Source organism: Sporothrix brasiliensis (genome assembly GCF_000820605.1).
Source record: "Sporothrix brasiliensis 5110 chromosome Unknown Cont17, whole genome shotgun sequence".
NCBI classification, from domain to species: Eukaryota; Fungi; Ascomycota; class Sordariomycetes; order Ophiostomatales; family Ophiostomataceae; genus Sporothrix; species Sporothrix brasiliensis.
In genome coordinates, this window is record NW_024467136.1 from 65687 (window position 1) to 92292 (window position 26606).

At 49.6% G+C, this 26606-nt stretch overlaps 8 protein-coding genes across 8 annotated transcripts; 3 read left to right on the forward strand and 5 right to left on the reverse strand.

Moving 5' to 3' along the window:
- Nucleotides 1–749: 749 nt before the first annotated feature.
- On the reverse strand, nt 750–3949 carry SPBR_09106 (uncharacterized protein; the record flags this gene model as incomplete). Its single annotated transcript, XM_040767232.1, has 5 exons — nt 750–1378; nt 2216–2688; nt 2754–2836; nt 2906–3706; nt 3932–3949. 5 exons carry the CDS (start codon nt 3947–3949, stop codon nt 750–752), a joined length of 2004 nt encoding a protein of 667 aa, XP_040620013.1.
- Nucleotides 3950–6063: 2114 nt separating this feature from the next.
- Nucleotides 6064–6556, forward strand: SPBR_09142 (uncharacterized protein; the record flags this gene model as incomplete). The annotated part of the gene is made up of 2 exons (XM_040767268.1): nt 6064–6465; nt 6512–6556. The coding sequence occupies 2 exons, from the start codon at nt 6064–6066 to the stop codon at nt 6554–6556; spliced, it is 447 nt and encodes a 148-aa protein (XP_040620014.1).
- A 1254-nt stretch (nt 6557–7810) lies between these two features.
- Nucleotides 7811–8834, reverse strand: SPBR_03031 (uncharacterized protein; the record flags this gene model as incomplete). The annotated part of the gene is made up of 2 exons (XM_040761334.1): nt 7811–7836; nt 7895–8834. 2 exons carry the CDS (start codon nt 8832–8834, stop codon nt 7811–7813), a joined length of 966 nt encoding a protein of 321 aa, XP_040620015.1.
- A 3536-nt stretch (nt 8835–12370) lies between these two features.
- Nucleotides 12371–12955, forward strand: SPBR_03273 (uncharacterized protein; the record flags this gene model as incomplete). Its single annotated transcript, XM_040761576.1, has 1 exon — nt 12371–12955. The coding sequence occupies one exon, from the start codon at nt 12371–12373 to the stop codon at nt 12953–12955; it is 585 nt and encodes a 194-aa protein (XP_040620016.1).
- Nucleotides 12956–14152: 1197 nt separating this feature from the next.
- On the forward strand, nt 14153–14416 carry SPBR_03376 (uncharacterized protein; the record flags this gene model as incomplete). Its single annotated transcript, XM_040761677.1, has 1 exon — nt 14153–14416. The coding sequence occupies one exon, from the start codon at nt 14153–14155 to the stop codon at nt 14414–14416; it is 264 nt and encodes an 87-aa protein (XP_040620017.1).
- A 2305-nt stretch (nt 14417–16721) lies between these two features.
- On the reverse strand, nt 16722–18462 carry SPBR_02632 (uncharacterized protein; the record flags this gene model as incomplete). Its single annotated transcript, XM_040760935.1, has 2 exons — nt 16722–18242; nt 18358–18462. The coding sequence occupies 2 exons, from the start codon at nt 18460–18462 to the stop codon at nt 16722–16724; spliced, it is 1626 nt and encodes a 541-aa protein (XP_040620018.1).
- A 2778-nt stretch (nt 18463–21240) lies between these two features.
- On the reverse strand, nt 21241–21534 carry SPBR_03368 (uncharacterized protein; the record flags this gene model as incomplete). Its single annotated transcript, XM_040761670.1, has 1 exon — nt 21241–21534. The coding sequence occupies one exon, from the start codon at nt 21532–21534 to the stop codon at nt 21241–21243; it is 294 nt and encodes a 97-aa protein (XP_040620019.1).
- A 1215-nt stretch (nt 21535–22749) lies between these two features.
- SPBR_02376 (uncharacterized protein) lies at nt 22750–25278 on the reverse strand (the record flags this gene model as incomplete). Its single annotated transcript, XM_040760679.1, has 4 exons — nt 22750–23398; nt 23801–24044; nt 24534–25081; nt 25229–25278. 4 exons carry the CDS (start codon nt 25276–25278, stop codon nt 22750–22752), a joined length of 1491 nt encoding a protein of 496 aa, XP_040620020.1.
- Nucleotides 25279–26606: the final 1328 nt, after the last annotated feature.

Here is a 26606-nt window from a genome sequence, read left to right on the forward strand (position 1 = left end):
TTTTTCTGATTCTATTGCGGGCCTCGCCGACGGTTGGATATAGTTTTGCGGATGGGCTAGCTTGTAATAATACGGAGCGTTTTGGTGGTTTATGGTATTTTAGTTTTATGTTTTTATCATTTTCATTGTTTTCGTCTGTCATTGTTTTATTGTTTATTATTATTCTCTTTTGTTAGGGTTCACAACACTCTATGTACGACCCATAACAACCGACCTCCCCTTAAAAGCAAGCGTGGCAAATGTTCCAGAAATGGTGTTCCTTTGCCACAGCATCGTGACACTGGATACGTTACAAAACTCGGTATGCAGTATAACAGTGGTCGTCAGTGGCATAAAACATGGCCGGCATCCAGGCCCGTGAGACCTGACGCGATTTAACGTCCATGCGGAAAATCAGAGGTTGGTGGTGCAAAATACATCTGTCGCCTTGCACTATATGATTTTTAGTGTTAACGTGGATATTTTCAAAAGGCCAGCGAGCAGCCAGAGCCACTACGAGAATGGAAATTGACGTAAATACAGGGAGGAGGACACGCACACATGGACACAGGACGCTTGCATTGGTAAGTTGGAGGTCATATACCGTCATAAGTCGGAAATAGTATGTGACAAAAAATACGGATGCCTTATCCATGAACACAGAAATAACCCCTGGAAATAATAGAGACAATGTAAGGCAGGTATGAAATAATGAAATCGAGAGGAAGTTCAAAAGAAAGGCCACATTGGCGATGGGAGTAAGCATTAGGTCACACGAACCGCACCTCATCGAAGAGGCCAGCTCTCGCCTGCAACAAGGCGGCGATTTCGAATAAAAATGACTGTAAGATGACCGTGTTTGTCAAGATATGGGAAACCGTAACCGTTTTTTCTTCAAGAGGTGCAGTATCCTCATCTCCAGACATCGTGTTGCCGTCCATTGCATCGGCCACATGTTTAACTCCTTGTGGTTTTTCATGCTGCAGGCACCCTTGGTCAGCGGCAACATCGGGTGGTGGAGCCCATTTGTTGAAGCGAAGTGGAATTGGTGAAGAGTCACCTTGTGACTCTGGAATTCCGACTCGGCGTTCTAGGATTTTGGAATCCACAGCTTGGAAGGCAGCCATCTGGCTCGCGACTAGGGTGTCTTGCCTACCCAACCCGCCCCAAGAGTTTGTGTCAGCGCCATAGCTACCTGGCGAAACCGAGCGTGCTTCGCCAGCCCAGTCCTTGGACAGCATCTTAATACCCGGAATCAGTGGAAACTCTTTCGGTGCCACCGGTGTAGGTTTGGTGGATATGGGCGTAGATATACCGTAACCACCTTGCATGGACCCGGGGTAGGCATTGCTCACAGATGTTATGCCTCCACCACCATTGCCGTCTTCGATATGTCCACCTGTGACTATAGAGAATGCACCGCGACTAGTATCACTTCGCCCCCGAGAGCTGCTTGACCGGCTTGGAGTACCAAGCTCTGATAACAACCGTTGTGCAAAGTTTTCGAATGCAGAGGGTCGTGTGGGAAAATCGCTTCTCGCGTCATCCACAACCGGGGTATTTAGGCCCAAGCTATTGGATCCGTTGCCAGAGGTGCCTTTGTTCCGGAGCAGAGGCATTGGTATACTGGAGTCTGCCGTCTGAAAGGCTTCACGACGTTGTTGCAACAAGTCGTCAAAGCGAGGTATTGACAGGCGATACGCTGACACCTGGTTCGCTAGTGTCTGTAGCACTGTCAACAGCCGTGGAAGATTATTCCACTTTGGTCGCCGCCGACAATTGTCCATCAAATAGGTCGCCCGATGAGCCTCGGTTACGGCCCCATCCCCGCCCTTGACAATTCTTGTGGCATCAAACGGAGGGCGAACATCTTCGTCATAGACATAGCCATCGGGATGCCGAATCATCCAGCCCTCTAGCGAGACAAATCCGCATGTACACAAATCGAGAATGGCCTCTGTTGCAAAAAGGTTTGCATCAACAGAGTTAACAAAAAAAGTACGTAAACGATCAATTATAGCTGCCAGAAGTGGATCGCTCGGGCGGATTGTATGAGCACAAACATCGCGGGGCGCACCAGGTAGGCTGTCAGGGATGGATGGGAGAGCATGATTGTTTGTTGACACCCTCGGGGCGATGATTTTAAGGGAGCACGAGTGGCCTTCAAGCCGCACAAGCATATCTCTAAGGATGCTGTCGTACACCTCGTTAAAATCGTCTTGACCCCCGACAATACCTGCGATGGACATAAAGAACTCAACGTCCTGTTGATGAGCGCCAATCGTGCGGCGCGAACCGGCTCCCGAGATGGGTACGGTACGGATTAGTGTCATTACAGCGTAGCGATGGTGGCGGCGAAGAATGGTCGAAACGAGTTGGAGCGTGACACATATGGTTTGCTGGTTGTGTGACTTCAGGCAGGCCAGAATCAGGTCCACCAAGTTGAACAGGATCGGTGTAGCGGCAACTTCGACCCTTTCTGCCATCATTGTAGCTAGATCCATGGACTTGCGTTTGCGGGCAGCACTGACGGCGCTTTTCACCATTGCTGGCTCCGTAGTGGTCGGATCAGGAAGGGCTAGGAGGTAATGAAGAATCAGATTGATCATGTCAGGGTGATCGAGAGACTCTATTATTCGGCGCAAATACGTCAGGACGGCCACAGACGACCCGCCGTCAATGTCGGAGGATTCGAGAAGAGAAGGATATCTTTTTTAAACGTGTCAGCCTCCAAGACCGAGGCCCGAAGCCACCATTGAAGAGGGACGACATACAGGAGTTGTTGAAGGAAAATGACCTGAAAGTGCTCAAGCAGCGTTGATCTCACTTCGACTGAGCGGCAATGGTTTAGGACATCCTGCCAGAAGAGCAGATGTGACAGAAACGTGTCCAGTTGGACCTGGAATTCTGGAGAGCAAGAACTGACAACCTCAAATGCAGGTCGCGGATGTTCGTAATCCGACAGCGCAAGAATTGGAGGGAGGCTGTTGACCGGGTGGTCAATAACGAGTTTGCGGCTTAGCTGGCTGTAAAGGGCACCGAGCCCAGTAGCCATAAGTGTGCTAAGATCGCTCTCGACAATCCACTGTTCAAGAAGAGCAGAAGACACGGCCGATGCAGACTCGATGATATAGAGCAGACCTGTACGAGCAAAGTCACCAATCTTGCCCTCGGAGTGGATGTAGTCCATCAGGACATAGAACAGGGGGAAGTCTTTCCGCTGTGTTTTCCCCTTGAAACGTTCGTGGTCCCCAGAACCCTTTTCTCTGTCGCCATCATGGCCGTCTAAAGATTGTTGGGCCTTGAACCATGCCGGGAGAATTTCCGGACGAAGTCTGATCTTTGTTGTGATGTTGAATGCAAGCTCAACGACCTTGGTCTCAGTCTCGACGTCCAGGTGGGTGCTGTTTGCGCCAGTGATACGGACGAATAGGTTGGTGAGGTTGGATGCGAAAGTCTCTGATTCAACAAAAGCATCGTCCTCGCTCTCGATCAACGTGCCGAAGAAATATACGGCCTCTTTGATGATATTCAGGTTGTAGGATGAAGCAGCAATCTTGCCGATAGGAACATATATCTGCTTTTCCGAGGCAAAGCCAAGACAGGTGTGTGGAAGCGGTCGGCGGGACTCGTCGATGAGGATGTCGGTCAGTTCCTGAATGCGCAGCTCAATCGTGTCCGCAGCACCAATATCATGTACAAGGTTGGACGAGTTGCGCCACGTTTGCTAGATGCGTGGAAACACTGACATCAGCCGAAGAAAACAACACGAGATGCCCAGTTCAATAGGGCACTGTATGGTGAAGACGCTCGTGACCAGTAGAAACGAAATGTGCCTACCAAGAGTTGCCCGTATTCTTTCTCGAATCGATGTCGTCGTCGTAGGGGGTCTTTGGCGACGTCCTTTCTCGACGGGCCAGCCGACAAGGGCGTGTGGCTAAGGAGTCGTGACCACTGTTTGGAATGCCATTGTCAGCTCGGACTGATGATGCATCATCAGGTCATTCATTCTCGCGCAGTCAAATCAGTTAGCAAGTGGTTTCAACCAACATACAAAATCCATGGCGATAGTCAGGTCATCTCGAATAACCGCAGTAGTGTAGGCGAGGGTGTCGATAGGACATAATATAGGGAAGCGAGCGATGATGGAGTATAAAGTGAGCCTGCCTCAGTGTTCGCGACGCTGTCAAATTCGCGTTTGCTTGGCTTGTCTCCGCCCCTCCCTATTTTTCGCCGAAAACAGTTGAGCTATACGTCGTATTTGTCACATGAATGAGCTTTTCCCTATCAGTTGGGACGTTTGGCGTTGCAGATCTGGCTGACAAAATGTGGCTTGGTCCAATAAAGGCGAAGTCGCTGGGGTGGGTCGTAACGTTTTGCAACGTATTTCGACTGACTCCGACTGACTCCAAGCAAACACACACCGGGAATACTCTGTACCGAAACAGCATACAACGTCGTTCGCCGGATATCCTAACTAAGCCACATATGGCTCAATGACGGCGAGGTGGTCAAGACGACGTACTCTATGGCTAGGAAAAGGTGTTTCGGCGAGTTCAGCAAGGCTTGTAGGCAAAACATAGGGACTTCTATGATGTGATCTGGCCGCAATCACCGTCGGTTCGTACGGAGCGTCAGCAAATACTGCAACATAGTCAGCCTGGCTGCGGAGAAATGCAAATATGTGCAGAAGACCTCCTTATTTGGTACGGGCCAGGCGAGATAAAACCTTGTCTGCCTGTGAGTTTGTCCAACCACAGAGCACTGTTTCCCAGCCCCCTTCTGCAACTAATGCAAGCTGTCTGCGGTCATCACATCTAGGATTCTTAGTGGTGGGCGCCTGGCCAATCATACGCCGCAGCCTAAATCATCTCGTACAAAGCTGTGATCGGCTGCCTCAAGAATCAATGCAGGTAGACAGCGCCAGAGCGCGTATCTTCACAAAGACGTGTCGTTTCCCAGAACACGGAAAATACTAAAGAGACGCACCAACAGAGCGGGCTTTATAGACCAGCTTACTTGGCCATGGCCGTACAATACATCGTACTTTTGCGTCTTTAACTGGCCTGCTACTTACCTCGGAAACCGTAAATATGCAAGCTAGATCCCACGTTACGACCCCTGCTGTCTTGCTATTCGGCAAATAGACACTGCCTTGACACTTTTGTGCCGACCGCGCTGTATCTATCGACTCCTTTCTCATTTCCTTCGCCGTCCTGTCGTATCCCGATGAGATGTGCGGCGTTGAACGACGCGACTGAACTCCGTTTTCATTCTCACCTCCCGGATTCCCCCTTGAGGCCTCTTGGAACGATGACTGCCCGGCGAACCGAACGTGTTGTTCCCACACAAGGGATCACCGGCTACGGCGTCGGCGTAGAGCCTTCACCAGCTCCATTCGTACCCTCTGTTCCAAAAACGCCCTGGCAGTATCCTCGGCCGAAACCTGTTGTGGTCAACCAACACTCTTGTATGGTGCCAATTTCGACATCTGGCGCTGCAGACATCGGTCCAGGAGCGGCGCGTCTATTTGCTGGTACCTGGCAACAAGCAGGGAAACTTCGTCTTGAATCAGTCATGAACTTGGCCACGGACTTGCTGCCAATGAACGTACCTCACTTTTATGATGATAAGTATGGCCCGTGTCATACTTACCAGACATCTTTCCTGGATCAAGGCCCTGCTCTGTCCAATTATCTATCTTCTACATTTGGCTTCCTTATAACCGCCATCGACCGTAACGATTATGAAGGATTTGGAACCAGCTACTGTACACTCGACGCGTCAGCAGCCACACTGGAAGCTTTGCGAGGTGCATCTCGTCGAGAAGGGCCTTGCAGCCATTTCGAGGGCCCGACTGCTGGCGCAATCGCTTTATTGATATCTAGAAGCTACTTTGCCAAGGTGGATTATTATGCAAACTCAACGCTGCCTTTAAATTTGCCACCCATGAAGCTGTAAAACTCCCCTCGCCGCCTTTTCATTTCTAACCCCCCCCCGTTCCCTCTTTATTGGTTTTTTTGTATCGTTTTGATATGGACCAACTAACAATTTAGATATCTTGCTTCGTATCAGCTATTAAGCATGGCAGCAAAATACTCCGACCGTGCTTATTTACGGCCGCAGGGCTTTGAGCGGTCTGCTCATATTGGCGCTGACTGGCGATCTGGTACAAAGGCCATGGTCATCAAGTCTGTCCCGATGGACGATGCGAACATAATTGTGTTCGCCATTCGCGGTACATCTGACTTCATGGACTGGGCTGTCAACTTGAACATGGCACCGACATCCCCGGCCGGATTTCTGGACGACCCGGGGAATCTTTGCCATGCCGGGTTCCTTTCAGTGGCTCGGAAGATGATCCGTCCAGTTGCTGCACGGCTCCGTCGACTTTTGGAAGAGGACCCTAGCCGTACCTCCTACTCTCTGCTCATGACGGGCCATTCAGCTGGGGGTGCTGTGGCCTCACTACTCTATGCACATATGGTGGCATCTTCGACATATGCGGCATCTGAGCTTAACTTACTCACAGGCTGCTTTCGCCGAATCCACTGCATCACTTTTGGTGCACCGTTGATCTCGCTCCATCCATTACAAAAACCAGGAAGACAAGAACTCGCTAAGAGCTTATTTTTCAGTTTTGTTAACGAAGGTGACCCCGTCGTCCGAGCCGATAGGGGGTATGTAAAGAGCTTAATCGAACTGTTCTCTGCATCCATACCAGACCCCCGACTGTCAGCATCTGACACGCCTTCGACAAAACATTGTCACGACAGCCACGGAAGGTACGGTGATGATGGCTACGGGCCCGCTCGGCTGAAAGCATTCTGGAAGGCCCCGCCTTCGACATTAAGCAATGCCGGCCGCATGGTTGTTCTGCGATGTGGGAACCCGCGGTGGAGGCCCAGTGGGAAGGACACCGTGCAGGAAAGGTTGGGGCAAGGTGTTGTTGCACAGTTTACGTCTGATGAACAGCTGCGTAGTGTGGTATGGGGCGATCCTCTGTGCCATGCTATGAAGCTATATGCTGGCCGTATCGAGGTCCTTGCTGCCGCGTCTATGATGGCAGGGGCGTGAAAGGTGGTCTACTTTCATATTTCACCACTTCCAACTGCTTCCTTCTATGGCTGCGTTCTGGGTCCATTGCAGAGTGCGCAATAATATGTGATGCCGTTCGAAAAAGAGGAATATCAGTTTGCTTGACGTGAGTCCATAGGATAAGATGTAGCCGAATGCTACCCGCATACTTTGATATTCAACAGTAAAGGTGTTAAAAGATAGCACAAAACGCAAACTTGTTCCATGAACCTCACATGACAGTGTAGGTAGTTCTTCTCGGGCCACAAGGCAACATCCTCAAAAGCTCGAACCCATATATGCCAGCTGTACTACAAATTTTCTCGTACCATCTTAAGATGGGTACTATATCCCGCCCGTCACAGGCGACCTTCGTCCCAGTGAACCCAGCGCCGGATGATACTATCTACGTCCGCGATGGCCTTCCGTGACGCTTCCACACGAAACCACTCTCGGTGCTCCCTCCCACAAACTCCGCACCTATCACCATCCGCAACCCGTAGTCCAAGCCCAGCAAGTTCTATATGAATAAGGCGCTCGACTTTGTGGCTGTGCGGTATCTTCCGCGGCACAACCTCGCTGGACATCCCAAGGCTGCGCAAGGTAGACGGAATGTAAGGATAGAATCTTATAAGCGACAGGTTGTAGCCACATTGCCGCGTCCACTCGTTGAGACGGCGTTGAACATTATTGGCCCGGCCAATTTTGAGAAGTAAGGTACTATTCTTCTCGGTGCTCCGGTTCATGACCTTCGTTACACTTTCTCCGTCGGCATTGCTTCTGCGTTCGGATCTCGAATCCCCCCTATCTATACCACCGCCGTTGTTTCCAGACATACCGCCTGCGGCAAAAGATGCAACGATATCGCTGGCACGCCGCCAGTCGCCGCCGTCGGGGCGAGTTAGAGGTAATAGAAGAGAGCGGGCGGCCTCGGTCGGCGGAGCGACCTGCTGCGACTCGGGCGTTAGCCAAAACATGTAAATATATCCCGGTTCATCGACCTGAGAGAAGGGCTTGGCCAATTCGGCCATCAGGCTAGATGCGGTCTGTGGTGACACCGTCTTTGGGACCAAGGCTAGATATTGCGCTGTTTGGGACGCAGTTGAGGGCTTTCGAGATCCTGGCTGGTGGTGGTGACTTCTGGGCGATGTCCGGTCCCGATACGTTTGCTCAGCTGTCTGATTGCCCTTGCCACGCGCGTGGGCCACATGGGCAGATCCCGACGACGAGGAAATGCCAGACAACTGGGCCGGCCGTGGTCGTGGGCGAGGTGATGGTAAGGAAGCTTCGTCGGACGGGATCTCGAAGCAGAAACAAAAGAAGGCGGTCCTTGACGTCCTGGGCCGTGGCCGCTGGGTTCGTCCCCCTGGCGATTTGAGCGACGTAGAGGGTCGCACACCTGCGTCACCTGTCATTCGTTTGCCGCCGTAGCCATCCGTCATGCTAAGAAGATTCAGCCTGTCGGCGAGCGTATCCAAGCTCGTGCGTTCTTCGAGGATGGGGGAGGGTGATGTCTGTGGGCCCGGGCTCGAGCGCGCTGACATGCTCGCCTGTTCCTTGTGCTGCCAGCAGTAGAGTCGTTCATCGCGGGGGTCGTCCACGCGGAGTCTACTGCCAAAGTGCCGACTTCCACCGACTGCCTTCTGATCCAGACCCGAGGGCGAAATACGGCGACGACAGGTGCGGCCGCTTGATGTGATACCACGACATGTCGTTGACGGGTTTTTAGAATCGGAGCGCGCGACGAGCGATTCTGGCGTGTTGGCTATGAACGGCATATGGGACAGGGCTCGGAGCGATCGCTGAGTGGGTGGTGCGTAAAGGAAAGATTTGAGCACCGGTGCATGCCTCTGCAACAGACAAGTTGTCGAGGCGTAAAACGCGAGGCGGCGCACATGGCAAGGTCTTCTAGGTAGTGAGGCAGTAGCTTAGACATGCAAAGCTGCTTGGACAGTCATTGTCATCACAAACATACCACTAAAATTAAGGACAGCGTCTTTGTTTACCACTTTGTCAGAACGAGAAGACAAGAAAAAGAAACCGACGTTTTAGTGCGAAACATTTTCTTATTTACTTAGCCTTTTGGTCGCTCTTGTTGGTTTTCGAAATAATTGGCAATTGCTTGCCACCATCAAGAATGCATAGGAATAAAACAAAAATAGAGGGGCTGGTACGTTGTTGTGGAAACGTGTGGTGCGAACAAGAAAAAGATTACGTAATTTGAAAACGGCTTCTTATTGGTCCATATATATGTGAAAATATCGTAATTCAGGCCTTACAAAAACAGCATCAGTGATAACGAGAAATGCGACAAGAGCAACAGAAACCATTATATACCTGTGTAAAATGATACATAGGCCGGCACCTCTCTTATATAATCGTTACTTGAACTCCTATTGGGCGCCGGCGTAGGCTAATTAGCTAATTAGACAGTCGGTCCAGTTTATGTATAACGTAGTCCAAACCTCGTGCTTCGCAGGCCACACAAAATGATGTTGCTCTAAAGTGCATCGCATTCGTAATATACGTTTTCAACGACAAGATACAGAGTAAAGCTGTTACGGATGAAATCACTTCGCAGTGTAGATACTGGAGATTTACCAAGCTGCTGGTTTGGGATGTCAACTGAAGAAATGAAGAATAGTGTATGGGAGTACTCCGTATATAAAAGCTCTTGCCAAATATGCCACGCACGTATTCAGCTATATGAGATAAAACCATTACACGGGGGCACGGATCATCGACGCCTGGCGATACCATAAAACAACCTTTCTGGTAGTATTCGTCGAGGACGAGAGGTGGATCAAAACAAATAGTCAACCGCGAAATTTTGATACGTTGCATTCTGTACGACTTGCGGTGATAGGCTTTCGAGGTAGCTTTCGAGCCAGATTGGGGCGTAGTTTCTTTCTTTTCTTTTCTTTTTTACTCAAAAAGTGAACAGGCGAGACAGGCTGCTTTAGGTTGGGCTCTCAGTTTCTTTGTTGGCCCATTTTGCTCATGTTTGTTTGTTCAGTATTCAATCGTCACCCCCACCCCAAGTTAAAACCAACATTGCGTGAGACATGTTTGTTCTTTCACTATGTATTCCGTACGACACAGAGGACACAAAACGATGCAACAAAAGACGTAGTTTCAGTGGTTGAGAACCGCCAAGATTCTCGCCAAAGGCACCCCCACTGTAACGAAACGAACCACAAAAAAAACTTGCTATTGCGCAATACTATCCCTGTAAGACGTTTTAGCCTTCTCTCAGTCAGCGCGTTTGCGCTCCGTGTATGTTGCATTACTGCGAGCTGCGTAAATTTCTCCTTACGTCGTATTACTCCGTGGCCCCGAGAAGTTGAAATGATTTTTGGTGCATTTTCCAATCAAATCGTAGTCTGTCAGAGCGGTCAGTTGCTCACCCCCGCCAAACACTCCTCGGCCGATGGCGAGTAAAGGGCCTTACTCGTTAATGCCGCGCTAGGCCACGCTTGTTGCACGATCTTGAGGCGGTCAGATAAAGTGGAATGGGCCAGAGTGTTACTCTTTGTGTTGCACCTGCCAATCTCTGCACAGTTGGTGAGTGAACAGGGACGATTAATACGGCGTAGTATTTCGTACTCTGTACGAAGTACGGAGTACTCTGTTCGACACCGTATGTGGTTCCTTATTTGACGTTATCCTGTGGACAAGGACGGCCTTCGAATGACCGTTTATTTTTACAAACAATACACAGTACTGGCATGACTTTGTACCTTTATGTAACAAAGCGACAATATAATATTCGGATGTTTACAAACCAGAGACCCAGGGTTTGATCTTTTGGTGATTCGTCTGTCTGATTTTGTTCAAATTGGTTCTTCTACTGGAAGTCAATGGTGTAGCTAGTCCCCTACTTCAAGCTGTTGCGTAACGTTTGGCTCGCGCTTAGTACTGAGGACTGTAGTAGTTCAGTTATGATGAAGTGCTTTGAATGTCAGATAACAGTACATTCGTGCTATGGAGTACAGTAGCCAAGTTGGGGGAAGGATCATCTACAACTGAACCTACCGGTCCCCCCTGCTCTCCCAATCCACCCCGCCCGCGCGATGAGCGATGAACAGACCCCCACTGCGACGGAGGACACGTTCAGTCATCATCACATTAATCTCGGAGCCGCCGATGCGACTACAGTTGAGTCTCAAGTCTCACTCGACTTCAAGCTAGACTGTCGCGGTTGTTTTTTTTAGAGTTTCACCAAAGACACCTACACAGAAAGAACTTTCGTAGCACGCGGCAAGATGCAGCCAACAGTCTGACTGGGGCCTCGGCACCCGAAAGCGACCAACGCACGGTCGCCGCTTGTCTCAAGAGTGGTACAGCCTTTACGGCGTGTGTATTTATTTATCTTTAGACGGGCTACGATACTCCCAATTCGACCCGGGCAAACTGGAGTGCCCATTCAACCACGTCCTGTACGGCGAGAGCCCGACAGAGTTGGGCCTTCTTTACGTCGACCTGGCACCTTTGTGTGTGTGTGTGTGTTGAGTGTGTTGAGTGTGTCTATTAATCTTTCAGTTTGGCATTACGGACTGTCGAGGCACCGAGTTAACCGCTGCACTCATTCAAAATCAACACTGGTTGGTAACCGCTTTTCTTCACCTACAAGATGGACGCTCACGAAAGACCCACAGCACCTGCTGGCGTGTTGTATGTACCAGTGGGCCCACGGCCCTTTCCTTGTTCGATCTCGCTCGCTTGCCGAGCCAATTGAGGCGCAAACGCGGTCGTTCGCCGCTCCTACTAGAACTACACTAGCGGGTCATGGAGACAACCCCGGTCCTAGATTGACACGTCCCATTACTCTCGCCCCATCCAAGTCTTGTTTCCTCTGGGGTCGAAATCTCTGTTGTATGCTTACGGAGTATTTATGTTGTTCTTTATCTGCAGCGTGTTCCCCGAGCCCGTCCACTGTGATCGCCGTTTCTCTTTCTTACAACACTTTTTTTCTCTCAGCCTCTCCTTTCACAATTGTTGTCCCCCCATCCCCTCCCTTTTTTTCGGACCCTACACCGTTTCTTCTCACTCTGTGCAACTACTCTTATACATGACCTCTAGCGCAACTTAGGCAGGCTGAACCTTGCATTGCCTTTTTCGCGCCTACGGCTCTGTCGAGAACTTTAATTTATTCCGCTACTTTCTTGTCGTATTAGAGAGCTATTGGTTTCAAGTCTTTCGCTTTAACCCAGTTGCCAGCTCTCTTTACCACCATATAGACGTTCTTGGATCTGCACCTATCCCGCGACATCCCTTCGGATACGACGAACATTTGTCTCCAGCATTTGCAACGATGGCCGAGTCCCTAAAAAACGAGAAGATCGCCAATTCTCCGGTTGACTTTGACCCAGAGCCGGCAGTGTCCCCGGGCGTCTCATCTTGGTGGGGCGGCGGCATCAAGATCGGTCCTCGAATCGGTCCGGACATTACCGGCAGCTCGCTAGACTCCGACAGCGATGATAGTAGCGCAGCAATTTTGGAGAAGCAGCTTGCCCAAGAGGATGGCTGCGCTATCCAGTACCGCACCTGCAGCTGGCAGAAGACGGCCGCCCTTCTATTTTCCGAATACATCTGCTTGGCCATGATGAGCTTCCCGTGGTCTTACAGCGTCCTGGGCCTTGTTCCTGGTTTGATCCTGACTGTGGTTGTGGCTGCATTTGTGCTGTATACATCTATGGTCCTCTGGGAGTTTTGCCTCCGCCACCCCGAAGTTCGCGATGTTTGCGACATCGGCCAGATGCTCTTCTGGAACAAGAAGTGGGCATGGTATGCCACGGCTTTCATGTTCATTCTGAACAACACTGTACGTGTTACCCCATTGAAGCGTAATTTTATTTTTATTATTATTGATATTGCCTTCCGTGGGACACTATGCTAATACTATCGCTCTTACACGACTACAGTTCATTCAGGTTCGTTTCCACCTCAAACTCGCGAGTACTTACTCAGTACTTGAGACAAATTTGTGCAATGAAGGATATATAAAGGGTCAAAAACATAGCGGGAGGCAAGATCCGATGACCTACCTCTGTTCTCTTCTCCCCTTTCGCCCCTTTTAATTACGTTTTCCCGCCTCCTGTCTATTTTCTTTGCTATAGCACGACGAGTATCCGTGGCTAACTATTTGATAGGGATTGCACGTTCTCGTTGGTGCTAAGTACTTGAACACGATGACTGCTGCGGATAACAACATTGCCTGCCGCACTGTCAGCTTCAGTGTAGTCATTCTGATCATATCTTGGGTGTGCTCTCTCCCTCGCACATTTAGTATGCTTTCGAAGCTTGGTACAGCCTCTGCGTTTTTCACTTTTATTTCCGTGCTCCTGGCCACCATATTCGCAGGCATTCAAGCTCACCCTGCCGGATACGACCCTCGCCCATCCTTCACAACGGCCGATGGCACACCTGCTGTTGGTGGCGACCCCATTGTGACAGCGATTCCTGTTGCTGGAACAACCTTCGTTGCCGGGCTCAACGCTTTCATGAACATCAGCTACACGTTTATTGGACAGATTACCCTTCCCAGCTTCATTGCTGAGATGAAAGATCCTCGCGAATTTCCCAAAGCTTTGTGGGCCTGTACAATTGCTGAAGTTATCCTGTTCAGCATCGTCGGTGCTGTTGTTTACGCATATGTGGGAAACCAGTACATGACCGCCCCCGCATTCGGCTCGCTTGAACCTCTGTATAAGAAGGTGGCATTCTCGTTCATGATTCCCACTCTTATTTTCCTCGGAGTTCTTTACGCGTCTGTGTCTGCCCGCTTCGTTTTCTTCCGTGTCTTTGAAAACAGCCGCCACAAAAACGACCACACTGTTGTTGGATGGGGTGTGTGGACTGGCATTCTCTGTAAGTAACGGTGTTTTGCATGGCCTTTTCTAAACCTATTGCATTTACTACTCACTTGCGTGTAAATGCTAACTAGCTAGTGATAACCTGGATTTTTGCCTTCGTTATTGCCGAAGTCATTCCCTTTTTCTCAGACCGTACGTTATTTGCAATGCTAGGCTACTAAGCTGTTCCGACCCAGTGCTACACATGATCACTAATGCCATTGTTTTCAGTCCTGTCGCTCATGTCTTCGCTGTTCGACAGCTTCTTCGGATTCATTTTCTGGGGTGTCGCTTACTTCCGAATGCGCAAGGTCGACGGCAGTCTCGAGCTCGTCAAGCAGGGCAATATTCGCGCCATTCTGATGGCTCTCTTGAACCTGGCTATTATCTTGATAGGTATTTTTTTCCTCACTGCCGGTACATATGCCAGTGTCCAGAGCATTGTAGACGCTTTCAATGCCGACCAAGTTGGTGGTGTCTTCACATGTGTTAGCAACGGCTTGTGAGATAAGATTTGGAGTCGAAAATTCTGGCATCTGAACAAGACGGCAAGACTGCAAAGCAGAGATAGGGTACAAGCGCACAAATGTATCTATGTCTTTGTTTTCTATGCTTGAAGGATGGTCGGTAAATTTCTGTTTTCTGATATTTCCATCTCATTCCCATAATGGTCGCGCACGCCATGCATTCTGCTGGAAAAAGTCATGGCATCGTTTTCATTATTCTTGAATAGGTGAATACCTCGCTCCCCCCTTACTTTAGCACGTCTGAGTGGAGGGCAATTATCAAACCATAATCGAGATGCGAGTAAAGGATCGAGAGGTTCTACTATTTGGCTTGGTCTGGATGTGTTTTTATGACATTAATACCCATTTGTCGTTTTTCTTGTTTCCATACGCACAAGTAATGTTGTAGGACTATTTGGGAGGTCCGCGCAGTATAACTGCTCTCGGACGTAATTTTTATTGCTAGCGATACGACCACAACAGATTCGGATGTTTAGACGAGTCTCGATAATATTCTGATTGCGGTTAAGATACTGCTCAGTTCCATATACTGCCCAGTCATTGTTCATCTTCACGCGATAATCTGTACAGAAAGCAATTTCGCATCTTCCCGGCTCGCATTGCTGGTGATCGCATACCACGCATCGAGCCTGGCCGACGTTTTGATATTTCAGCCTTCTCAAGGCTGACCGGCATGGTCCTTGATACAAATATGCGGGTCGGCCCATCTGCTATCGGCCAGTTTCTTGACTGTAGTTTTGGCGTCCATCCCTGCTTCACTATTATTACCGGATTCTTTTGGTGGCTTCTCTGCTTTTATTTTATACTCCTTTTCTCCATTGTTGTACTCCTTTCTCCGCCTGGCTTTTTTCGGCTTCGACCTCATCTTGAGTCCACTATCCCCCTTTACGGTTTTCACATCGGTTTCGTTATTAGTTTGCAAATATTTGTCACCGTGGTAAAGATCAAAGTGCGTATTGGTGTCTTTGCTGCTACAAGTTTGGGTGGACTTGATCGGCACAAACGAGAACTGATCTCGCTTTTCCCACCTGTGCTGTTGTAACTCGTGAAGCCTCCGGCGTTCATTTCTATAGGCTATCCAGAGAGATTTAGAGTACCAGCACGGCGCGTGGAAGTAGAAAGCATTGTAGGCATCGCGGTAGACTGGGCTGCTCAGGCAGTCGTACGCATCAGTGATCTGTCAAACTCATGGTTAGGTCTCATCCCCGTTGTAAGAAAACAACGTTGGATTTGTCTGACCATGCTAATGTAAGCCCTATTTGTCGTAGGGCTATTGACCAAGGTGTAAAATGCTTCGAGTAAGTCATGGATGCTGGCATTGTAATTAACATTGAGAACAGCATAATAGTTTGGTAGCAAGTCGCTCCCCATATGTTCCATGTTGATCAAATACCGTTAACATGAAGGATACACCATCGGCAGCTGAAAGTTGGGTATTTATCGTAGAGAATAGTCGTGTTTCCAATGTTCTGGGCGGTGTTCATTTATACGACGCGCATGGGCGGCATTTTGTGTTACGGTTTCTGGCTACACGCGCCTAATTTATTTCGATTGCTTTCATCTCATTATGAAACACACACCCACCCACACATGCACAAAGAGAGAGAGACAGAGGTAAAGAGAAATTCCTTACCGCTGATTGCTATTGATTCACAACGTGTCCAAGCTTGAAAGACCTTCCTCTCACGGGTAAGGGCGGCTGTGCTGAAGTCTTGTCAGACGGTATGGTAAACTTTACAACAAAAAGCCGCACCAAAAATTACAAACGTAGTTTGTATCATCTATGAGCAGTTTTGTTATGAAATGTATGTTGCAAACGAAAGTAGCAAACGAGGAAGATAGTTATTAAGAAAGAATAAGGCAAAGTGGAATGAAGAACTGATAAGAAGAAAGAAGTATAGAAAAAGCTTAGAGGTGTTGTGGTAATGTATTATAAAGAGAAAAAGAGGCATGCAAAAAGAGCCATTAACAGAATAAACTAAAAGCATACGTCCAACCCTTATCCAATTTTTTTGTCATTTTCTTTCTTGTGCTTGCCCGTCCCGTCGTCGGGCCGTTTCCACAACGGTGGCTTGCAGTGGGGCTGCGCCTCACGAGCATCCTGTGAAGTGCAATCGGCGAAGATTCCGTTGCTATGCTCGTCCTCGGCTAAAGAGACTGACAAGTACATGTCCTCAATTGGCAGGGTTGCACAACGAAAACGTATAAATAGTGGAGACAAGGTATGCAAAACAAAATTGTTCAGGACAACAATGAACGCAGAAGAAGCACGCATGCACGCTGCTTACAACAGAACCATGCCGGCACCAGTAGCCATGGCAACCAGCACGTAGAGACCAACAGACAAATCACCCAGAGTTAGCATATTGCGCATGGCGGTAGGAGCGGCATTCTTGCTCGTACTCGAAGAGCCGCCCGAGGTCGATGAAGAGCCAGCAGTGGCAGTGGCGGCAAAGCTGTTGGAAGCGCTGGCAGACGATAGAAGAGCCGAGCACGAAGACGCGGCGGCTGGGGCCTTCACCACCTGAGCCTGGCCATTCCAGTCGCACGCTGACGAAGCCGAGTTCTGGTTCCGGTAGTAGGTGTCCAGAGCGTACGCGAGCTGCTCACCAGCGTCGCACATGATATAGGCACCGTATACACCAGTGCTGGTGTTTGCAGTGATTCCGGCGCAGGCGCTAGAATCTGCACCGCAAATGCTTCCGAAGAGGGCGCCGTAAGAACTCGAGTTGAGGCTAGCAGAAGGCACACAGGTCAAAGACTTGTACATGCACTCGCAAGTAGCATTGTTAGGGGTGGGCGGCAGGATGTCCGAGGCAGCCCAGTTGGAGCCGATAGCTGGGCAGGCAGCAGGGCTGTTGGTCGGGGTGTACGCGCTCATGGCTGTCGAACTGGGGCTGACCTTGGCAATAACGGTGGACAATGTATCATAGTCGGCCATGGTCGAAGCTTTGCCGTTAGCAATGCTGACAAGACCATAGTCATTGTCCTCCTGGAAATACATGTAGACGATACCGCCGGCAATGACGTCAGTCATCTCACTCGAGTACAGTGCAGTAGTCTCCTGCCAGATACGGCCGGCAGCGCCTTTGGGCTTGTTACAACCATACTCGGCGAAGAATACGGGCACAGAGTAATTCTTGAAGAAGTCAACGACATCGGAGTAGCCGGAGCCCGTGAAGGTGTTGTCGCCGCACCATTCGTATATGTTATAGCCCCAGAAGTCAATGGCGTGGTCCTGGTCACCGCAGTTGAAGTAGTGAGCCATGTTGTCGCGGATATCGTCATCGTCGTTGGCAGCATAGCCGACACCCATCCAGCGGCTGGCGGTAGAGTTGATGTAGGACTTGACGTCGCGTACGGCAGCCTTCACATAGGCGGAAGCATCAGTGTTGGTATTGTTGTTGGTGACTTCGTTGCCCGCAAAGAAGCCGATGACATTGTCATATTTTCCCATCTCGTCGACGACGGCCTTGTAGCGCGTGAACAACGCCGTATTCCAGGTCGGGGACTCGCGGTTGATGGACAAATTAGGCTCGCTGAGATCGGAGATGACATAAATGCCAGCCTCCTGCAGCAGAGTCATGCATGCCGAGTGATCGGCCGTGGGGTCGATGGCATATGTGCGGATGACATTGGTGTTGAGCTTCTGTAACAAAGGAACGTCGCGCTTGCAGAGTGTCTCGTCAGACAAGGGGTCGATGTAGGTACTGCCAGTGGTGGTGCCGGCAGCGCCAGTGTCTTGTTGGTAGGCAACGCCCTTGATGAAAAACTGGGTGCCATTCTTGTAGAAGAACTTTGTGCCCTGCAGGGGTTGTTAGTAACATGTGCACAGCAGCAAATAGCAACATGCTGGGTTGGAGCAAGGTTTCCTAAGTTTCCGGAGATCCCTGAGAAGCATCACGCTGGGCAAGGCTGACCTTCATGACAATGGGCTCGACCGTCGTGGATGAAGCCTTTGATGTGGCAGCGATGGCACTCCCCGCCATGAGGAGGGAGGCAAGGAAGGACGCCTTGAAGCTCATGTTGGCAGCAGTAAAGAGAGCGCGACCTAGTTGCGTTCGGTAGAGAGAGGCGGTCGTGAAATGACAAACAGCGAATTGGTCCTAATTCTTGGGTAGTTTTCTCGCGGTAGCAAGCTGGAGACAGGCAGTCGAGATGCAATGAGCGTGCGCAGAAAGCAAGATAAGTTGGTGAATAGAGAGACAAACGAGTGAATGATGAATGAAAAAGAGAAAAGGGGTAAGACACAGCCAACAGAAGACGCGAGTCGTCCGTCTACGTCGACCTACAAAGAAACAACGAATGCGAGAAGAAGAAAGGAAATACCGTGGGGAGAAAAAAGAGCAAAACTAGAGCGAGCGATGAAGGAGTGTCGAAAAGATCCAAAGAAAGCGAGTGAAGGAGAAAGGAGAGAGATAAATGAGGCCCGGATCAAGAAGCTGGAGCAAAGAAACACAGCCAAGAGAAAATCAGGAGAGGGTGGGATGCGCGTCGAGCGAGGGTGAAGAAAAGCGGATTGGATCGTTGGCCACCTTGGAAGGAACTGATTTCCAGGGGAGATTTGATACGAGGCGCAGCAATTATCCTAGTGAGAAGGGAGTGGGGCGTATTTCGCACGGTGGAGGTAGAAACACTGATAATGCCTTTCGAGCGAATGTTGATGTTATTCTACGCAGGCAATTTGGGGCAGGTTTCAGGAGAGTTGGTACCAAATTGTGGCGATGTACTGTTTTAATACCTAGGCATACTGTGCGTCTAACCAGATACATGTGGAGCCAGGCACAGCAACTGGAAAAATAAAGCTGCGCCAGGGGTTCCTCACATCCTCACTTCTAACACTTTTGAGTGTGTAAGGAACCCCACTAACAAAGCTGTGTGAGTAAGATACGGTATTTTTTTTTGGTCAGGGAGAGGGGCTTTATTTACAAAAGAACCACTTTAAACAGGTACGAGATCTGGGGAGTATTATCGTTTCGACAAACCGCTTGTCTTAATACCGCCAGATATTTCGGATTTCGTTGATCCAATTCTGAAGGAAGTATTCTGTACGATGCACTCCGTACGAGGTGAGATTCAATTACTCCCTAAAACAGACATTCGGATGAGCCCGTAACACGGTTACTTGCCCATGTCAGTAAACGTGGCACGATATATTGTCTGGCCCTGTCATGCGCCCGAATTAAAGGACCAAAGCTTAAGAGTGCTTTACGGCCATGCCTTCCTTGAAGGATGTGTCGCCCAGTACGATACATGTCTCGCCGTCCCTTTAGGGTACGTACTCGAAACTCCTTGTCACCATTCCATACTTCGTAGTGCGATGTCGACCGAGTACTAATTTGACTCGTGGTGCGGATAGTTCCGTACCCTACAGTTTGTCGGCGTGCGTCTAAAGTATGAGGCCTTTGACGGTTTTCCCTGAGGCAAAAAGGGAATTCAAGTGGATTAGTGTTCACACACTGGGATACCTCGTTGTAATATGTGGTACTCCGTAGACCAATCAACCACCCCTACTTACTCCGCATTGGTAAGGGGCAATTGAAAAGAAAATACGAGGTCGTGGTGCACGTGAGTACCATGTGGTGTTCGTCTTCCCGTCGACGTCTTTTCATCCGTACTCCGTGCTCCGCATCGAATTGTAGAAAACATTACAGAAGTAGAACGTAGGTGAAAGGAGTGGAGTACTTCGGTATATGCAGTCTATGGAGACCAGGCAACGAAACTGGATGTACTCCGTGGAATGAGCCGGGTTTTCTCCATTGTTCTATTTAAAGACTGTATTTTGGCATCCTCTTAGCGCTGTTTTCCGTGGTTATTTGTCTTCGACTAAATCGTTTGTTTACTGACGACGCCGGATAAAGTTTCTCAATGGATGTGATGATTGCTATTCCCTCGACGCTCTTCCCCTGTTAAAGAACATTTTCCCAGCTGAGACAACTAAACAAATTATGAACGCACGTTACACTCAAAGAGTACTCAGCCCCTCCGTCGTCTCAGTATTGCTTTGACTTTCGGTATTTTTTTTCCTCTAGTAATTGTAGAAAGCCGAGCGGGAGATTCGCACTGGCTCTTGGCGATCTTTGCGAGGGACTCGCCGAGCAAATGCCCAAGACTTGTCCAGTACGAATGTACTGCAACATGATAAAGGAACGAATGGCGAATATTGGTATCGATAATGAGATTGTGTAATAATCGCAGTGATATGTTGTCAGTCGTAGGCACTCCAGATGGTTGCTACAGCGGTTGCAATACCATTACAGCCTCATTATTGTTCTCTCTCTGCCTTATGCAATTGCTCGGTGTCGGGTAGTATCGGTCATGATTTAATGGCCTTGTCTCAGCAGCTGTAGTCGTTACTGGTCTTGGTTAGAACCTAGGCTCCTTATGCTAGCAGTCACTGGCCACACCAAGCCTGCAAGCCTGTGTCTTTATCCCAGCAGACACATGCAACATTCCAATTGTTCGCCTCAGCTGCTGTTACCCATACCAAGCACCCATTAATATGTCCTTTTGTTGTATGGAGCATCACTGAGTACTTTATGGAGTATGCCATTGCCCGCTAGGCATGTAAACGATTGGTAAAGCGAGATGTAATCTGACGGCCGCGCCTTCTCTTTGATAAGGGATCTAGAGATGGGCGTCTAAGACTCAGTCCACGACACGGGTATTCCAAATGGCCTAACAGTCCAGCCACCCAAGACGCCCAGATGCCCAGATTTTTATCATTCTTCAACAGCAGATATCAATCGAAAATGAAAAGTTGAGCGAGCTGGGACCACGACCCAAGGGCGTAAATTATGGGTTTACATCGCAGTATGGCCACCATACTTATTTGTCGTATCGTCGTCGCTCTTTGCTAATGCGGGCGTCATCGTATCGGTCACTAGACCTTCGGCCATGATCGTGGCTGGTCCTGATTTGGTGTCCCTTTCCACGCTCATACTCGTGTCGGCGCCCGTGCTTGTGCTCGTAATGACGGTGGTGTCGCTGCGGGTCGCCATAATCGTTTTGTTCATGATATTCGCGTTGTTCGAGGTGTTCGCGGTGTTCAGGGCGTTCGCGGCGCTCTTGATACTCGTGGTCCTCACAGTCTTCATGATGATCGTGGCGATCGTGATTGTCAAGGCTTTCGTGGCTTTCGTTGGTCTCATTACTTTGGAGGTGCCCTAGATGGTCATGGTGGTTTTGCTGCCTGGATCCCTCCCCTTGGTGATGGCGGCCCGTTTTCTAACCCTGTCAGCTCATAATACCTCTCACGCCCATTTCGGCCATCGTAGATATCATTCATTCCATTCCATGTGGCATCGTCCTCCACCCTCCTCCACTGCCGCCCTCTCTTTCTTTTTTATTTTATCCCTCGGATATGCGCGCCCGTACCTTTGTGAACAGGGCGCCAACGCCACCCAAGACCGCATCCCACAGGTCGTAGATTTCGCTCCATATCGTCTCAAGGATAGTCTGCGCCATGAGCAACAAATGAAGGCTGTGCGGTTCTTTGTACGTGTGGGCAAACAAATCTCTGTACAAACTTGTAGCAAGACTCCGACCAAAGTTCCGGGCCGGTATCAGTTTTAGTCCTATTATGTAGTTGCTTTGTGAGAGTGAAAATTCCTCGTATCTTTTGTGGTCAACAGTTTCAGCCTTGCGTTTAGGGGCAAGCCACCAACCAATAAGTACTGCAAACTACAGCCCCCCCGCCTGACTGCATGCGTGATGCTACGACAGCCTGCGGTCTTGGCATCGCTTGATATTGAACCATCTAAAGGCTTGGCACTTTAACCGTACTGGGCAACCAGGCAATCCAATCGCGACTTCTCGTGAATCTTTCTAGATTGTAATACACGCCTTAACAATCCCAGGGGTCATAGGGATCCCTTAGTTCTCGTCTTGTTGATGTTTAAATGGCCATAAAGCATTACGTGGCAACAGCAGACACCCGACACGGGAACGATGGCATAGCAACTGCGACGAGAGTTTCTCTCTTTTATCTGAACACACAGGTTCGAGACAAATAATTCCCACCTATGACTGTCCATGTGTCTTACATAACGGCGTTACCAAGTCCTGATAGCCCTTGTTTGTTTATAAAAGACTCAATTAAAGAAATCAAAAGAAAACTAAAGATCTGAAGGAGAGTGTAGAAAGAGAAGTAATAAAGAGAGATAAAGAAAAGGGGCAATTCGAGAACAGCAAGAGTGAGGGACACAAATTAAACAAGAAGTCCCAGCCATAATATTAGCAACCGGCACGTCTTAAACTTGTGATGTTGACGATAAGTAATGGAACTTCCATGCGTTGTTGTCAGTTCCATCCTACATATGGAAACGGCCTTTCCAGACGGCGTGGCCACCTTGGCCGGGCCCGTGGTTGTCGCCATTGCGATTGTTCTTGTTGTTACCACGCGACAACTCGCCTTCCTTACGCTGGGGTCTATTAATCTCAACATGATTCGAACCGCCGCCCCAGCCCCAGTAGGAATGGGCGCCAGTCGCAGTTTCTGTGTGCTTCTCTACCAGTGTGGTTTCTACGGGTGGCACGCCATACTCGTAACCGCCTGGCCAGCCCCTCGTGGTGGCGGAGGCTTTAGAAGTGAAGCTAGAGGACGAGGTGGCAGTCACGGCCTCTGCAGTGGTCGAGGTCTCGCCGTCGCCACCATCGCCATAGCTAACCGGGAAGGATGTGGGTGGCACAGTTTGTGACGACAGCGTGGGAGATTCCTGTAGTATGCCGGTGCTGGAGATAGGCAGGATAACGCTCACTGAGCTAGTAGTGGCGCCGACGGAACTTAAAGTGCTCGTCGTAGTGTCGCCGAAACCGAAGCTGCTAGACACGGAGGCCCACGAGGATGCAGTCGACAGGATTGTGTAGGTCATACCGCCGTAGGAAGAGCTGGCTCCAGAAACAGCGTCAACTCTGGTGCTTGTACTGAGGCTGGTGCTGGCGCTGAGACTGAGACTGGGGCTGGGACTGGTTGAGGCGGATGTACTTAAGGAAGCGGATGCAGACTCGCTGACGGGGGTGGAGCACGTTGTGTAGCCGGTAAGAGAGTCGGAAGCCGAGGTGGAGGAGCCAGACGGGGAAACAGAGAGATGTGCTGACGAAGACGTCGAAATAGATTCCAAAATACTGCGAGAAGCTGAGGCGGAGGCAGACATTGAAAGAGAGGCGGAGCCAGTGGGATATCCGAGACTAGAGAGGGTGCCACTGAGAGGAGCAGACAACGACGCTGAAGCAGAAGCGGACAACGAAGCAGGTACAGATGCCGATAAAGGACACGAACTAGGTAAAGAGCCCGATGCACAAATAGAAGCAGAGGTCGAGGCGGTGGCGGAGGTAGACAGGGAGTTAGAGGTAAAAGCGGACAGCGACCCAGTCTGGGAGCCAGAACCTGTGCGATCTCTAGAGGTAGACAGGCTGTTCGTCGATGTCTGGAGCGACTTGGTGATGGTGACTGTCATTGAGGATTCGACAGTCAGGTAGGTGGTTGAGTCGACACTGCTACTGCTGCTTCCGCTCCTGCTCGGACCGGTTACTGTAGCAGTTGATGCGCCCAACGACGAGTCCGGCGACTGAGAATACACGACAGATGTGTAACTGCTAGCAGAGCCTGCGCTGGATTTGATGCTGCCGCTTGTGGTACTAGTCACGGAAGGGGTAGATTCACTAACAGACCACAGCGAGGAGTGAGAGTACACTGCTGTATGTCTGGAAGATGGTCTTCTACCAGTCGTGGAGCTGCTACTTCCAGTCACGGCACCAGTGGATTCGGTGCTGATCAAAGGCAGAGAAGAGTACGAGTACACGGCCGATGTATAGTTGCTGGGGAAGCCGGTACTTCCAGTGCTGCTGGAGCCGAAGACCGCTCCAGTAGACTTCGTACTGAACGACGAGGGAGACGAATGCGAGTACACGGCCGATATGTAGCTGCTGGAAGTGGTGCTGTTTCTGGGCCTACCGCTGCTGCTGCTGCTGCTAGAAACAGCCACGACTGCCGTGGACGAAGTAACCCATGACGGGGATGAGTGCGAATATACGGTCGAGCTGTAGCTGTTAACAGAACCAGAGGTGACGGCAGAACTTCTACCGCTACTCATACTCGGGCCGGAAATGGCAGTAGTCGACGAGGCGCTGGTGAGCAGCGTGGAAAAAGTAGTGTTGAAGGGACGCGAGTACGGCGTAGTCGAATAGGACGCCGTGGGGAAGGAGACATTGTAGCCGGTTTTGGATGAAATGCTGCTACTAGCGATTCTACTGCTCCAGATGCTCGTGCCGGACACGCCGCTTGGGCCGGAGACAGCATCCGTCGACTCAGACCAGGTGAAGTGGGACGAGGCCGGACCTGAAGAGGACGAGCTGGTGATGGTGAAGATGCCGGTTGTGGCACTGGTCGTGCTCATGGGATATTTCTCGGACGTGCAGGGCGTGCAGCTGAAAGAGTCTCTGATGGTGACACTGATCGTCTGAGTCTCAGTTTCCGTGTATGTCTCTGTGTACATTTTGACGTACGTCTCTGTGCTAACGTCTGTCGTGTAGCTGACTGTGTTAGAGCATAGGTCATAGAGAGTTACGGTCTCCGTCTCGGTGATAGCTGGGAAGCCGTAGCCATAGCCATAGTTGCGTTTGACGTCGTTGTCGTTGTTGACACTGGGGAGGGCGACCGCGAGGGTGCTTCTGGCGTAAAAGTCAATATATGGTAATTTGGAAGATTAACAGGGACCTTTTATGACCTGAGCCGGAGGCCAAAGCAGCCAGACTGAAGCAAAATGATTGAAGCGGTGAAATCGAGCTTACCCTAGGCCTAGCAGGGCTAGTTTCTTGATCATGATGAGGGACAACCACATGTGGTTGACAAGGAGAGTGAAGTCGGCGTCTAGATTGGAGGAGAGACTAAAGAGAGGGATGTATTCTACACCGAAAGGACCAGAAAAGGGACAATAAAAGAAGGAGTAAATATAAGAGGGCCGGATAGGCGATATGTCGATGAACGTCGATAATAAATCTATACTTAAAGGACGTAGAGAAAAACGATGAATTGAAAGATAGGTGGAAAGAGTCGGAACGACTGAAGCTCGGCCAGAATTCCCGTTTCTGCAGTGCCGCAGAAACAAGAATAATGGAGGATGATTTTGGGATTGGAACTGGGAAAGGAAATGTGATAAAAGAAAGAAATGAAGAAAAGAGTGTTGCTTGAGATATTTTCCCTTCTTCTGGTTCTGAGGGGAGATGTGTTGGCAGCGTTCTTATATGTTCTTGGACATGATGAAAGCATCCAGAAGCTGAGGGAAATATCCTTGATGTCGGGGAATTATTCATCATAATTTATGCCAGCATTGCCTTGGCCCGGATTTTGCTGTCTCTCTGTTCTCCACGCTCTCGGTTTACTCCTTTTTCCTTGGTTTTATTTTATTCTGTTTTACCGACTTCATTTTCCTGATACTGGTCTCCGGTTGTCTTCTGCATTGTTCATTATTTCCTATATTCTCTTTTACCCTTTCTTCCAGGCTCGTATTACGTTTAGTCACTTTCTCGCCAAAACAAAAAGAAAAGCTCAGCTTGAGAATACCCTCGTCGTTGATCCCGGTAGCCGTATTTGTACACCCAAACTAGTTGCTTTGCTTCCACAATGCCATGTTGGGGTGTTTCCGTGTCAGTGAGGGATAATGATTTATTTTTATTTTTTTATAAACAAAAAAATCAAAACAAATGTTGTCTGAAATTTACACTCGTTACCCTGGTATTTTGGACTGCCTTTCACGTTGTACTACTTCTATTTACTTTCCGTCTGCTCATATACTTTAAAACCTATTTTCGTCGGGTTTGGACAAGAAGTATTCTGCATACCTTGTAGCTTTCTTCCGAGACCCGCAAGGGTATGTTTGAATCGGATACCTGCTTTTGGCCTGTTTATTTTGCTCCGACGATGACCGCCGCCTGCAAAGTAGATTGCTCCCGGATGGAACCCCTTGATTGCTGTCTTTCTGGCTTGACGGTCTGTCTTCACAATGGTGATCTTTCACGAAAGATATAGATTTGTAACCCACATAGGGCACTGGTTTCCCTTTAATCCTTCCGCATCTGTTTCTTTCCGGTCACAATCCTCCTACCATTTCTCGATACATGTACGCCACATGTGCACGGGTTCCTGCAGCGTTCCTTTGGCATGTCTGGC